Source organism: Martes martes (assembly GCF_963455335.1).
Source record: "Martes martes genome assembly, chromosome: 6".
Lineage (NCBI taxonomy): Eukaryota > Metazoa > Chordata > Mammalia > Carnivora > Mustelidae > Martes > Martes martes.
The window spans coordinates 95183103-95198694 of record NC_137893.1 but is presented as its reverse complement, the minus strand read 5'-3'; the positions used below and the strand labels follow the sequence as shown (position 1 = coordinate 95198694).

The following is a 15592-nucleotide window of genomic DNA, read 5'->3' as shown; positions in this document are numbered from 1 at the left end:
GCATTCCTTAAATCAAAGTTTCTAGGTTATTCTTTCCATTAGAAAATGGACCAAATTCCAATATAAACAAATACATTTAGAAGTCTAAAAATAAGTACAGTAAATTCAACATTAATTTTAGATACCCTGTACAAATCAAGTCCTGTTACAATAAAGAATGACCACACAGCATGCACACTGAACCAAAGCTAGTTTTACTTGCAGAAATGCATGCATACAAACAAGTGTCTACATTTAGTTTCTGTGAGATTTTCCATAGCACTGGCCATGTCAGAGCTCCCAGTAAGTAAATGTGTCAATTTATGGACTCATTCTGCATCCTGGGAAATATCCAGAAGAAAGGCATTTGCTTTAAATGAGGAAACATCTTTCCCAGCTCCACGGGAGGAAAAGCTCTGCACACAGTCTTCTACCTGCCTTCCTCTGGACGCAGGAAACATTAAATACGCTCCACCCAAGGTCTGCAGAGAATTCAGTTCTAGGAACCAAAGGAGCACTTGAGAATAAATGCACAGCAAAAGGGACATCTAAGGACATCACTTGAGCTGAAGAAAAGCCATTTAAAAAAAAAAAAAAGGCATGTGGAGAATCACAAGATATTGCCAAAACTGCAGTTAGACAATCAGCAATGAGACTATTGGTATGACAAATCCTGTTTCAGACCTGTTGACTTAGATTTACTTGCACAACCATAATTGGCCAAAAACAGGAAATAAGGGTAATATATATATACTGCTCTAACCTTCTATCTCTCCACCTTCCTTCTTCCTACAGATAGAGCCGATGTTTCACCTGGCTCTGAGAATCAACAGTAAGTAATGTATTTTTTAAGGTGAACATTTTATCGTGCAAATATTATTTATGCTTTTTTGGTGGTAAATGATATATTGTATAAGAATCTATGATTTTCAAAACTCTGTTAATAACCTTTACTGAAAGTAATGAACTTAACTTCTATACTCTTTTTAAGCTCAGAAAGTAACATGTAGCTCTACTATTCCAAATGCACTTTCAGCTAAATTAATATTTAAATTAAAATTCAATTTTCATTGTAAAATAAGTATATAATTTCCATATCTATGACTTTTGCAAACAATTATACTAGAACTGCCTTTAATAGAAAAATGAAAAACTAAGGATATATGTGTCACCTATTTCCATTTTAATAATTTTACTAATATTCACATATATAGATATGTGTTGATACAGACATTATTAAAATAAGGAGCAGAAGCTATTGCTAATAATTTTCAATCTATCAAAACAAAATGATAGAGATAAAAAAAATTCCATTAGCAATTATCAGCATAATAAAATTTCCCTCATGAAATTCACTCAAACCAAAAATAAGACAGAAGACTTAGAAGTTTTCCGATCCAAAGTTAATCTACACAAGCAGCTACATTTATATGAAGATTTGAATATAATTATCTACTGAGGATATTTTATATAAGGAAGCTACTGCCACAAAGAACTTTTTTTTTTTGGCAAATAAGAAGTGATACCTAGTGACAACATACAAGGAGTTATTTACCCTGCAGAGGGAGGATTTGACTTTCAAAATATTTTATTAATGTTCTTCTCTATGGCTAACTGCTGTCCAGGGAGCTTAGGGAGGATTTTACTGTGCCAGAGAAGATCTGGTGTTGTGTCTTTTGCCAGTTAAAACCAAAGCCTACATTTGCTTGAATGACTCACCCTCTGGAGGATCATCAAAGGAAATTAAAGCAATGACAAGTTGCAAAGCCAGGAACTACTCCGTAATGTCGGGTAGGAAGGTCAGTTTGTGCCCCTGAACTGAGGTCAGATTTGTAAGGGGAAGAAGTAAATTAGGAGGAAGAGTGTCAGACCTCTAAAGCAAGATCTAAATTAGATAGTGCTAATAATTCTAATAATGCCATTTAGTAAATTCAAGTAAGGAGCAGAAAATCATATGTAAAGATGAAAAAAAAAAAAAAACTTGTTTTTGGGAACTGTCAAGGTGGCTACTATTATTTAGGTATCTTTACAGACATCCTAGGTGGTGAAGTCTAGAAGTTTGGCAAACTCTGTATAGTGTCATCGGCTGCTTCCTTTAGTATAGACAAGTGGTTGAGATGAAAGAAAGTGACCAGGAGGAAGATTAATATATAAGGTTGAAAAGATTGCATCAAATATTTTTCTGTGCTGATTGATACATAAATGTCTGATTACCCATAATGCACACATTATACACATTTGTGTTGATGCTTTTATTTTTTTAAAGATTTTATTAATTAATTTATTTATTTATTTATTGAGAGAGAGGGAGAGAGAGTGGGAGGAGGTAGTGAGGGAGAGGGAAAGATTCTCAAGCAGACTCTGGACTGAGCCCAGAGCTGATGTGGGTGGGGGAGTGAGCTGGATCCTACTACCCTGAGGTCATGACCCCAGCCAAATTCAAGAGTAGGACAGTTAATTGACTGAGCCACCCAGATGTCCCTGTGCTGATGTCTTTAATGGTATTTTTTCTGGTTTAATTGTTTGAAACATTTCCATCCCCTCCTTTCAGGAGCTAGGGCTATAAGGCCAAACTGTCTGGGTTTATCCCCGGGTTCTTCTGCATGCAACTACATGACATTGCATTATTAAAAATCTGATCTTGGGACTGCAGATCTGTAAACTGGGGTATTGAGTAATATTATGTACTCTCTAGATTGTTAGGAGTTTTAATGAGCCTATAAAGAGTGACACAGTACTTCACACAAAACCCAGAATCACCATATGAATTCATTATGTGTGGCTCACTTAAGGGCAAAGGAATATGGCCCTGAAAATTTGCATATAAAGCATTTTATCTAGGGAACCTGGGTGGCTCAGTGGGATAAAGCCTCCGCTTTCGGCTGGGGTCATGATCCCAGGGTCCTGGGATTGAGTCCCACATCGGGCTCTCTGCTCAGCAGGAAGCCTGCTTCCTCCTCTCTCTCTCTGCCTGCCTCTCTGTCTGCCTCTCTGCCTACTTGTGATCTCTGTCTGTCAAATAAATAAATAAAATCTTTAAAAAAAAATAAAGCATTTTATCTATTTATGAATTTAATCCCTCTCCTTCCACATTCACCTTTATTGGTAATGCTTAAGAAGGTTCTGGCTTTAATTTTCTCCTCATAACAAGGTAATTTTCCCAAAACCATATGCTAGACAATCTGTTCTTCCTCTAATGTTTTTCATGCTACCTTGTTTGGTCTGTGTCTTAAATTTTCTATTTACCTTCATTGGCCCATTTTTTCCATTCTAATATAATACCCAAATTTGGTCAATACATGTTTGAAGCCTATTTTAATAACTAATATGAAAAGATACCCAAATTAATCCTTCTTATAAAAGGTATATTAGTTATTCATGGGCCAATCAGAATTTTTATTGGAATTATAAAGATTTTTTATATTAATTTAATTAGGATTGATATCTGTATTATATTAACACATACTATTTAAAAGAATGAAAATCTCTCAATTTATGCAGATCTACTTTTATGCCCTTTACTGGGGTTTTAAAATTGTTTCCCAAAAAGATTTTTTATTCCTGGTTATTTCATAAAATATATTTTTTATACTATTATGAGTTGTATGTTTTCCTTTTAATTTTATTTTCTACTTGAGTGTTGTTAACATATGGCAATGGTATTTTTATTGGTTGATATTACATTTTGCAAACTTTTGATTATGATGTATTCTCTAGGCAAATGGCCATATCATTTTTAAATAATACTAATATTAGCTCTTCCTTTACAAGACTTACAAATGTGTGTTTTTTTTCATACGGCTTTGATGAGGACCTCTCCAATATGATGTTGAACAGTACTAGTGACATTGCTCACTCTCTTTTTGGTCTCAATATTAAATGAATTCACCTAGAGTTTCTCCAATAACTATATTTGCTAGAGATATTTGGTTATATTTCCATTATCAAATTAATAATCTCTACCTTCCTTCTTCTTATTTTTAACTATAATAGGGGTTAAATTTCACAACATATTTTGTCGCATGATTTTTATTTAGTACAGTAATGAGATGAATTGGACCAATAAATTTTCTAATTTGAATTATTCTTCTTTAAATTTTTGAATTATTCTTACTGTTCTGATATAAAATTTATTTGATCATAAAAATCTTTGTTTCCATAAAACAGACTTCTCAGGCAAGGTATGCCTGTATAATTTTTGTAAATATATGTTTTTTATTAATTAATAAGCAGTGATATGATGTCATTAGAGAGAACAACTTATTTATTTCCAAGTGAGTGTTTCAAATTTATGGTAGTCCTAACATTAATGTAAAGAAGCAGCAATATGCTATAATTTAATTGTATATGTAATTTTATGCTTCAGAAAGACACAATGTCTCCTGCTGTCTGTAATAAGCAGTAAACCATCAACACTTTGAATTGTAAATCTTTGAAAAGTCTTTGACTTTTTGCTAGTCACACTTATGAGTAATTACTGATCTCTTGAAAAAGAGAAAATTATGAATGGCAGAGCAGAAAAACTATATAAAAGAAGAGAGTTGGTGACATGCATGTAGCAAAATAACTCTTTTTAGGGAAATGATTTAGAAAGAATCAAAGTTTGTTCCTAAGGAAATAACAGAGGAGATGTATAATGATACACATTTAGAAATTGTCTACAGGTTAAGTAAATGACAGGAAAAGGCAGTTACTTTCCTAATTCGTCCTAATGCTTTCTCTGTAACTCTACCAAATGGATGTGCAAATAAAACATATCCTATCTACACTTGTTATTTAGGGAGTCCCCTGGGGGTGAGACATGAGGTAGAACTAAATGCATTGCTCTTACAGCAGATAACAGGTTTTTATCATATTTACTGTATCTGAGATATTTACTTCCAGAGCCTTGCTTTATCCTGGGTCCTTCCCTGTCCTTCTCCAAAGTCCCAGAATGGATCAAGGCAAAAGAAGATAAAACTTTACATTTTACTTTTTCACAAATGGGAAAATCCAACAAGTTCACAGTGTGGGCACTAGAATGATGGGCTCCCCTAATGATATGCCAAGACGAAGGATGGGCAGGAATCCTGTCGTATTCACTTGACCATGCTTAATAATATCAAGCATGCTATCATGGATAAAGTGTGGAAAACCTGATGGATGTCTATTAAAGGAAAGAACAGGACCTGACTGACACTGACTTGCAAAAAAAAGGGAGGATCCTTTTTTCTCTTTTGCTCTCACATTTTCCAGGAGGCCCACTTGAGGCCATGACAGAGGGATGTGCATGCCCAAGGAGACTAGTGTAGGAGAGAGTCCTGGAGACTTTGCAAGCTCCTATCACTCCATCACTGAGCAAGTACAGAGTGAGCCGTCTTTAGCCATAGTTACTCACAATGTAGTTCAGAAAAAAATCAAACGTAAAGAAATTGAGGGAAATAAGACCATGAACATGAATCAGAAAAATTGAATAAAATCAAAATTTACTGGGTGGGCTTTAACTGTTCCTACGCAGAGACAAGGTTAGTGTTTTGGGAGTTAGCTATGACTTTCTTTGGAGAGGGGACTCAGAAATGTTCACAGTCTTGAAGGATGTGGCTAAAATCCAGGTTAAGGATTAACATGATCAAAGGCATAAAGGGCATATGCTCAAAGGATAATGAGGTTATTAATGAGGAGCCCATCCTGACTAGAGTTATGGGGGAAAAAAAGATTATCTAATGAATAATGTACCAGGTTGTGTTCCCCAGGTAACAAAATCTGAGACACAGGAAGTTGAAGAATATGAGATGAATTCCCTAGGAAGGATGGAAAGAGAATCAAGTTACTTTAAGGTGAGGTGAAGCTGTGGTATAGTCTTATGGGAGGCTTCAGTCAATCAGCTGAAGTGCTGAGAGATTCCTGCTGTCAACGCTCCCAGCTGAGGGCACGAGCATCCCAAATGGTAACACTAATGTTAATGCTAAGACAGTATGTCTTATGTATGTATATGGTGATTTTTAAAATATTTTCAAATTGCTCTAACATTACTTATCTCATTCTCAAGAACTGTATGAAGTGATCCTATGTCACTGTAGTCTAACTTGATAAAGATTTTCAATTTCATATAGCTAGTTGAAGAGGAGCTGGGTAAAATAGAGTTAATGACAATAACAAAAACCCAGGTTTCTTAACACCTATAGTGCACTCTTTCCATTCTCACATACCAGGCACCAAGGTTAGGTGTTCAAGTTTGCTCCATATGGGACCAAGTATTTCTGAGAAACAAAAATGCCTTCTGTGGACACTAGGTTTATGTATTTGTTTTATACAGAATGAAGTTAATTTTTCTCTCCATATTCTTTCATTTCTGTCTTCAGTTTTCCATTTTATTCTCCCACCTCTTCCTCTGTTCTACCTAAAAATTATAGTATAAACAAAATCAACTTTTTATTGTTATAAATGATATCATAATGATATAGAAGAGTTTAAATTTCCAAAGCATTGTAGAAACTCCTGCATAATTTGTATCCCTTATGGGACCCTTATAGGAATATGTTGCCAATTTTGTGATTTTCATTCCAGTTGTTTCCCTTCCTATTCTAGTTATTAAATGGACAAAAATACCTCATTAAGTTGCCAATAAAATTCTCCATTGTATCAACAAAATTACATATATAAAGGCTATCTTTTCAATATTTTCAACACAAGATGGATATCCTAAGAAAATATTATTTGAAATAAGTTTTATGAGCTTTATTTTATATTTGAGGAATAACAGAAAAAGATTGACTTAATTATTAATATTGTGTTTTTTCTAATTTTTTCTAATTTCTAATTTTGTCAAATGTGTTTAGTAATCTACTAAATGTGTTTAGTAAACCAGCTATTTAATAGCTATGAAAATATTTATAACAATGTAAACCTTTTTTGTCAAGGCAGTACATTCATTAAATTCTCTCATTCTTACCTGGAACTCCATGCCCCAAAAAGTATAATACAATTTGGTGGGAACTGCATTTTGAGGTTAAGAGAAACTTGGGTTTTGTCCTAGCCATATGCTATCTAGCAATGATACCGTCAGGAAGTGACTTAATACCTCTTCTCTTACACTAATCATCATAATGCCCAAACATTTGGCTACACAAGGTTGCAAAAAAGCAACTAATACATTTGACAAAATCAGAGGCACTTTCCCAAGAGTTGATCATCTTTTTGTATATCTCCCAACACATGAAGGTTGTCAGTATCACTATGCAATAAAATTTCTTTTGTTATCTTAAAACTCATGGCAGGAAAGAAATGGCAAGTGATCATTAGTGATTTGAAAAGATCTTAATGAAGGTATATTTATAAAGGATTAAGAAGGGTTTAAGGAAACCAGAAAGACCTAATACAATAGTACCCCCGTATTACTAACACTTGGGAGATGTTACTTCTGAGTGTGAAGAAGCCATTCCTAGAACCAGAGAGTAGCTACATAGGCAAGAGAGTGGAACTAGGGTGAAATGGGCAGTATATACTTGACATTTATATGTGTACGTCAAAGGCTTCAATCAAGTACTTCCTTTTGTTCTTAGGTCCCCATTGGAGGGTTGCTTCTGGGTGAATTCATTATCATTCTAGTGGCATCATGTAACAAATCTCTTCTGGCTATATTACTAATGAATTTGGAACAACTGAAATCACTACCTTGTTTTGTTTTGGTTTCCCCCTGTATTCCTCAGAAGTTCACACACTAAACAATCCAATGCAGGTCTTTGTTCCCTTTGTTTTGTTTTCCCAGCAATGGTCTTATTCCTGGAGTTGCTGTTCCTGGCTGTTGTGCTGCTTCCATTCGTTCCTGCAAATGGTCAGGTATGGTCAAGGTTGAAATATTTTCAGAATAATTGAAGCAACCTATACATAGAAAGCTATTAGATCAATTTCCATAAGTGAAAAGGAGTAGAGAGTCTGGTACATGACAAAGTACTCACTGGTTGCTCAAGTACACAATTAAGTCTGAAGCTGTGGTGACCAATCTTATAGCCTCTAGCCACATGAGGGTGTTGAACACTGGAAATAAAGATGTTCGGAACTAAGATCTGCATATATACTATTGCACAATTCAAGACTTAGTAAAGAAGGAAGGTAAGATATTTCATTAGTAATTTTAATATTGATTGCATGATGAAAACATATTTTGAATTTATTAGATAAATAAGTATATAATAAATATCAATTCAATCTGTTTATTTTTTTCTTTTTCAAAGCGGCCACTCAGAAATTAGAATTACATTTGATGCTATCATTATATTTCTATCACCTTGTCCAGAGATGTTTTCTGATTTCCTTTTATTTAATTCATTACAATGTGATCCTCCTAGAAAATTAATAATATATTTATATAATTTCAAATTAGAAAAACTTCTTCACATATATCACCACATTTATTTTCATAGTCACTGTATAAGAATAATTATACCTAGTTTTTAAATTAAAAAATAAACTTTAGGGGTGCCTGGGTGGCTCAGTGGGTTAAAGCCTCTGCCTTCGGCTCAGGTCATGATCCCAGGGTCCTGGGATCGAGCCCCACATCTGGCTCTCTGCTCAGCAGGGAGCCTGCTTCCCCCTCTCTCTCTGCCTGCCTCTTTGCATACTTGTGATCTCTGTCTGTCAAATAAATAAATAAAATCTTTAAAAAAAAATAAACTTTAGTAAGGGGATTAAGTATTTGGATTTTTTTCATGGTCTTATAATTAGTATATAAAGAATAAGATGATCTAATTATTTCTAATATGCTGTTTCACTTTAATAATCTTAAGAACAAAATTAACCTTTCTCTTAAATGTTTGGTGGGTAGGTGTCTATATAAAGTGTCTATCTTCTGATCAGAAAAACCCTGAATGTGAAGTTTGGTCATTGCTGTCTGTTCCCTTATTCTTCGTTAACTCTGAGCTAACAAGAATAGCTAAGACTCCACAGATCAGACTTTAGACTAGGCCAATACTCAGGTGGTATTCAGAAATATAGTCATTATGTTATTATAATTAATTTTCAATCTGAAGACAATTTATGCATCACTTATATCTTCATTCAAAAAGTTTACCATCTTCCCAATCTCTTTCCTAGAGATTTTTTTTAAAAAGATTTTATTTATTTGACAGAGAGAGAGAGTACAAGCAGTGGGAGGGGTAGAGGGAGAGGGAGAAACTGAGCAGGAACCTAACTTCAGGAGAGATCAATCCTAGGACCTTAGGATCATGACCTGAGCCAAAGGCAGACACTTAACAGACTTAGCCACACAGGTGCCCCCTAAAGATTTTTCTTCATGGTCCTTTCCAATCCCCTGTTATCTCTCTGGTCCATCTCCTGGTCTTCATTTATAAAATTATTTAAAATATAGATATATTTTTTCTCTTTTGCACTGCCAAATATTTGCTAATCAGATTCTCTACATACCTTCTGTCCTGTATTTTTTTTTTCTGCACCTTCTTTTTCTTCTTTAAAAGATTTTATTTGTTTGACAGAGAAAGAAATCACAAGGAGGCAGAGAGGAAGGCAGAGAGAGCAGGAGAAGCAGGCTCCCTGCTGAGCAGAGAGCCCAATGGACGGGGGGCTCCATCCCAGGACTCTGGGATCATGACCTGAGCCAAAGGCAGAGGCTTAACTCACTGAGCCACCCAGGTGCCCCAACTTTCTGCATCTTCTTTTTTTTTTAATTATTTTTATTTACATATGATGTATTATTTGTCCCAGGGATACAGGTCTGTGAATCGTCAGGCTTACACATTTCACAGCACTCACCATAGTCCATACCCTCGCCAGTGTCCATAACCCAAACACCCTATCCCTACGGCCCCCCCCACCAACCTTCAGTTTGTTTTGTGAGATTAAGAGTCTCTTATGGTTTGTCTCCCTCCCAATCCTATCTTGTATCATTTTTTTTCCTTCCCTACCCCCCAACCCCCGCCCTGCCTCTCAAATTCCTCATATCAGGGAGATCATATGATAATTGTCTTCCTCTGATTGACTTAATTTCGCTCAGCATAATACCCTCTAGTTCCATCCATGTCATTGCAAATGGCAAGATTTCATTTCTTTTGATGGCTGCTTAGTATTCCATTGTGTATATATACCACCTCTTCTTTATCCACTCATCTGCTGATGGACATCTAGGTTCTTTCCATAGTTTGGCTATTGTGGACATTGCTGCTATAAACACTCAGGTGCATGTGCCCCTTCAGATCACTACATTTGTATCTTTAGGGTAAGTACCCAGTAGTGTGATTGCTGGGTGATATGGTGGCTCTATTTTCAACTTTTTGAGGAACTTCCATAATGTTTCCAGACTGGCTGCACCAGCTTCTGCACCTTCCTAATAGAAAACACTATTCATCCTTTATGACCTCAATCCAAACCATCTTTTACAAAGCTTTCCTAACCTGAATCAAGAATTGATCCCTTGTTTTTTATGTATCTAGCAGAATCCACCTATCACTTCAGTTATCGTATGGTATTGTAATTATTATTCATGTCATATAGTCTATTGAAATGAATTCTTTTTTTAGATTTTTTTCTAATCATTTTAGAGAGAGAGAGAGAGTGACAGTGCAGAGCAGGGATGAGCAGAGAGAGAGGGAGAAAGAATCAAAATAAATTCTTTAGGAATAGATATCAGGATGCCTGAGTGGCTCAGTCAGTTAAGCATCTGCCTTCAGGTCAGATCATGATCCCAGGGTTCTGGAATTGAGTTCTGTGTTGGATTCCTTGCTCAGTTGGGAGTTTGCTTCTCCCTCTGACTGCTGTTCTCTCTGCTTGTGCTGTCTCTCTGACATAGTAAATAAATAAAATCTTTTTTTTTAAAGGATAGATACCTTATTAGATCCATTTAATGCTCAACACTTTTCATATTCCCTGTCACCCAATAAAAACTTTCTTGAAACTCATTTAAAAACAGTAGACATGTCTTCAGTAGGATTCGTATCTACAAAATAAGATAGGGTAAGAAGGAGGAAATAATTACTTCTTTCTCAGGGACCAAATTTTGGAGTGTTTTGAAATGAAATTCTATTAAGCAGATTTTTGAGGGTCAATGGGAAATATCCAAGGATATTATTTTATGCTTTAGTGTAAAGCAAAGATGGGTCACTGCTAATATTTCACATGTGTATCCTTTCTAGCTTAAGAGTTAGAAGCTGGGAATGTGCCAGATCTGTGAGTACAATGAAATTCAAGTAAAAAAAAAAAAAAAATTCACTATTAGTCCCTGTCCTTAGGAACATAAAAGCAAGTAGGAGAAATGAAGGGCCCTGTCTGTTTAGACTTAGACTTTAAACTCTTGGTCATGTTCATATCACATAACACTCACGTGTAATTTTAAGTTATCAAATATCTTAGACTTTGTGGAAACAGATGAGATTGGGCACATTCAGGGTGGTATGGCCGTAGACAATCTTGAGGGAAAAATTCACACACCCTACCCTACCTCCAGGCTAGACACCTCCCCCCACTACATGCACAATGATAAAATATACCAAAATTTCAACAGCTGATTTTTTTTTAAAGATTTTATTTATTTATTTGAGAGAGAGAGAGATCTCAAGTAGGTAGAGAGGCAGTCAGAGAGAGGGGGGGAAGCAGGCTCCCCGCTGTGCAGAAAGCCCAATGTGGGGCTCAATTCCAGGACCCTGAGATCATGACCAGAGCCGAAGGCAGAGGCTTAACCCACTGAGCCACCCAGATGCCCCCAGCAGCTGATTTAATAGTTTATGCTGTTATTAAAAAAGGAACAGAGTCAGCAATGGCCCATTAATTGGGTGATTTTGTTCCTTCTAAATGGCCTTGGAATTTTTTAATACTGCAAAATTATCTTTTGAGTAACCCCATGAAATCGGATCATAATAAAATAGATCCTTAAATCTACCATAATAGGAAGAGTAATTTTATGATTACTAAATACACTTTGAACCTGAACATCCCTTCCCTAAATACATTATTCCTCTAAATACAGACCATATCAGGTCAAAGTTTCCTTAACATCTAGGATGAATCTTGAGGTCTACTCTCGTCCCATCTGCTGCAGCCTGTGAATTTGAATGAATATCTTAATGTTTCTATGTGTTCCTTTATGATTATAAAATATTATCTCTCATATGGCTAGAAAAGATACAGTAAGAATTCCCTTGAAACTAGAAATTGACATTGGTGGCCTCAGAGGAGATTTCAATTTGTCATGCCATGAACGCCATCTTCATTCTCAAAACTTCAAATTACTTCTTTCCTACTTGTCATAGCTTTGGCTCAGGTTCATTGGCAATGCTTAACAACTAATATTGACTTGAATGCTTTCTAAAATGATCTTGGCTCCCTCGAGTTCACTTATGCACTCTTAAATGCAATTTTAACAAATGTTAAAAAGATAACCTTAATTTTATCTCCCTTTAGGATCCATCCTTTACAACTTTGTTAACCACTCAAAAGCGAGTCCAAGAAAAGATTGTAAAAAAACACAATGAACTAAGGAAATCAGTCTCTCCACCTGCCAGCAACATGCTAAAGATGGTAAGAGGTAGTGATAAAGGCTAGTGGTGTGAATCAGCAGTGATTAGAGCAGGCGGCTGGTAACTGGCATCTCTTCAGAACTTTGTGCTTATGAAGTTTTGTTTCCATTCTGCTATTTCATTTGAACTGTATTATGGGCAGGGCAAAGTAATTGTCAAGTTTAAAGGGCTATTAAGTCAGGAAGGCAAAATTAGAAGACAGATCTTCAGACATCAAATGTGAAGCCATTGCACTTTTTGTCACTATCTGTCCTATCTACTTTCTTTCAAAATCAGTGTCATTTGGGGTAAATAATAGTCCACTTTCCAAGACACAATCTATAAATGCTAGCTGTCTCCCATTTGAATGCGATGGGCTATAGGTGGAATTGGGAGTAATCTGGACCAGTTTATTATATTGAAATATAATTTAAAGACTTCACATATTGATGAGTATTTAGACTAGAACTATTACTAAAAATCCTAGGTGTGGCTCCTGTACTATCATAAATTGTCAGATATTGTATTAGATGTTTCTCTCAGTAGAAACATCATTTAAGAACTTCTCCTCATGTGGAAATGGGCATTGGAGCAGATAAACACACACATACCTCCCTAACAAAAAAGATCTCATCATACCGATGACAATTAATATACCTATAGAAGTTTTAAAGTAGTGCAAATCAACCTACCAATCAGATTATAAAGCATATGTTTCATTGGAGTTGAAGCTTTAAGTGTATTTTTTTTTTCTTTTGGCTTTTAGGAATGGAGCAGAGAAGCAGCAGCAAATGCCCAAAAGTGGGCAAACAAGTGCACTTTAGAACACAGTGTGCCAGAGGACCGAAAAACCAGTATGTAGATGAGTAAATATTTGTTGAATAAATGAACAAATAAAATATCATTGGAAAAATCAAATAGAATGGAACATTCTGGAATGTTGTAAGAAGACTTAGTAAATAAATGTTGCTTATACTGCTTGTTTTAAAATCGAACTGTCTGTAGAGGGAGAGAGAATTATAAGTATTTTGGGCTTCTTGACTGTTTACATTATGCAAATAATTTCTGAAGCCATACTTCATTTGTTCCTCTCAACGAGCTCATGAGTTAACGAGTCATGTAGCATCATTTCTCCAGCTTCAAAGCTCAGGGACATGGGAGAAAAGACCAAGGAACACATCCTGAAGTTGTGTCATGTACTGGAAAGTTAACCAGGTTTACTGATTTGTTTTTTTAAATATTTTATTTAAATGCAATTTAATTAACATATACTGTATTATTAGTTTCAGAGGTAGAATTCAGTGATTCATCAGTTGCATACAAACCCAGTGCTCATTGTATCAGGTGCCCTCCTTAATGCCCATCACCCAGTTACCCCAACCCCCCACCACCTCTCTGCCAGTAACCCTGAGTTTGTTTCCTATAGTCAAGAATCTCTTATGGTTTGCCACCCTCTCTGTTTTCATCTTATTTTATTTTTTCCTTCCCTTTACCTATGTTTGCCTGTTTTGTTTCTTAAATTCCACATATGAGTGTTTGAATGAGTGAATGAAATGAAAAGAATGAAATCTTGCTGTTTACAATGATGTGGATGGAACTAGAGGGTATTATGCTAGGTGAAATAACTCAGTCAGAGAAAGACAAGCTTATTGATTTCTAACCCACTGCCCTTTTGTAAATTTAGTTGCTTGGTGTTTAAATAGCTCCTTATTTTGTATTCATAAATATACTGAATTATGAGATTAGTTCCTAAATTTTGTTATAAAAATACTTAAACTTTTAATATCATCGTGAATATTTTGTGTATGTTCATTCAGTTTTTACTCTTTGATAATAGTCAAGTAATTTGCATAGACTGTGTACCAAGAACATTTTATATTCTCTTTAAGCAGCATCTAGACATTATATTTCAAGCCACCAAAATGTAAATACTAAGTGAGAGCTGAAAAGAGACAAATGTTTTTTTTTTTTCTTGTTTTTTTTTTTTAATTTATTTATTTGACAGGCAGAGATCACAAGTAGGCAGAGAGGTGGGCAGAGAGAGAGGAAGGGAAGCAGGCTCCCTGCTGAGCAGAGAGCCCGATGCGGGGCTCGATCCCAGGACCCTAGGATCATGACCTGAGCGGAAGGCAGAGGCTTTAACCCACTGAGCCACCCAGGCGCCCCAAGAGACAAATGTTTCTGAGCTGCAAGATATTTTATTATTTTTTATTACTTTTATTGTAGCAACAATGCTTTTTTAAAAAATTCTATTGTAGTGAGAATACTTAACATGAGACCTACACTTTTGACTAATTTTTAAAAATACTATATTGGAACAATGTTGTACAGCAGATACCTAGAACTTATTTACCTTGCTTACCTGAAATTCATTGATTAGTAAGTCCCATTTCTCCTTTCCCTCATCCTCAGCCATCACCATTGCACTGTGATTCTGTGAATTTGACTCTTAGATATTTCATATAAATGGACTCGTGCAGTAATCTCTCTGTGACTGGTATATTTCCCTTAGCATCATGTCCTCAAATTTCAGCCATGTTATCACATGTTGCAAAACTTCCTCCTTTCTTTTAAAGATAAATGATAATTGTGTGTGTGTGTGTGTGTGTGTGTGTGTGTGTGATCTTGTTATCCATTCACTTGTCCATCGACATTTAGGTTGTTTCCAAATGTTGCCTATTTTGACTACTGCTGCAATGAATGTGAGTGTGCCAATATCTCTTAAAGATGCTGATTTCAATTCTTTTGGATAAATACTCAGAAGTGGTATTGCTGGATCACTTTGTAGTTCTACTTTTATTTTTTGAGGAAATGCCATACCGTTTTCCACAGTAGCTACACTTATTTTTTCATTCTCACCAACAGTGTACATGATTCTGATTTCTCTACACTCACCATCACACTTGTCTCTTTTTTTTTCGTAATAGACATCACAATAGGTGTAAGGTGATATCTCATTGTGACTTTAATGTACATCTCTCTGACGATTAATAATGTTGAGCACCTTTTCAAATACCTGTTGGTCATCTGTATGTCTTCTTTGGAAAAATACCTATTCATGTCTTCTGCTCAAAACATAGGCAGAAGATTTGAACAGGCATTTTTCCAAAGAAGACCTACAGGTGGCCAGC

General features: G+C 35.6%; 1 protein-coding gene across 2 annotated transcripts in view; it reads left to right on the top strand.

Annotated features, from left to right (window-relative positions):
• The first annotated feature begins 761 nt into the window (after positions 1 to 761).
• Positions 762 to 15592, top strand: part of LOC308344192 (cysteine-rich secretory protein 2-like) — a 28175-nt gene continuing 13344 nt past the window's right edge. The window contains exons 1-4 of one of the 2 annotated variants that reach the window (XM_080805687.1): positions 762 to 811; positions 7727 to 7797; positions 12367 to 12483; positions 13228 to 13315. In XM_080805687.1, the coding sequence (XP_080661813.1) occupies positions 784 to 811; positions 7727 to 7797; positions 12367 to 12483; positions 13228 to 13315 (304 nt within the window). In that variant the 5' untranslated portion in view covers positions 762 to 783. Of the gene's footprint in view, positions 812 to 5583; positions 5796 to 7726; positions 7798 to 12366; positions 12484 to 13227; positions 13316 to 15592 lie in introns of those variants that run through there. The other variant, XM_080805688.1, reaches the window with a different exon arrangement.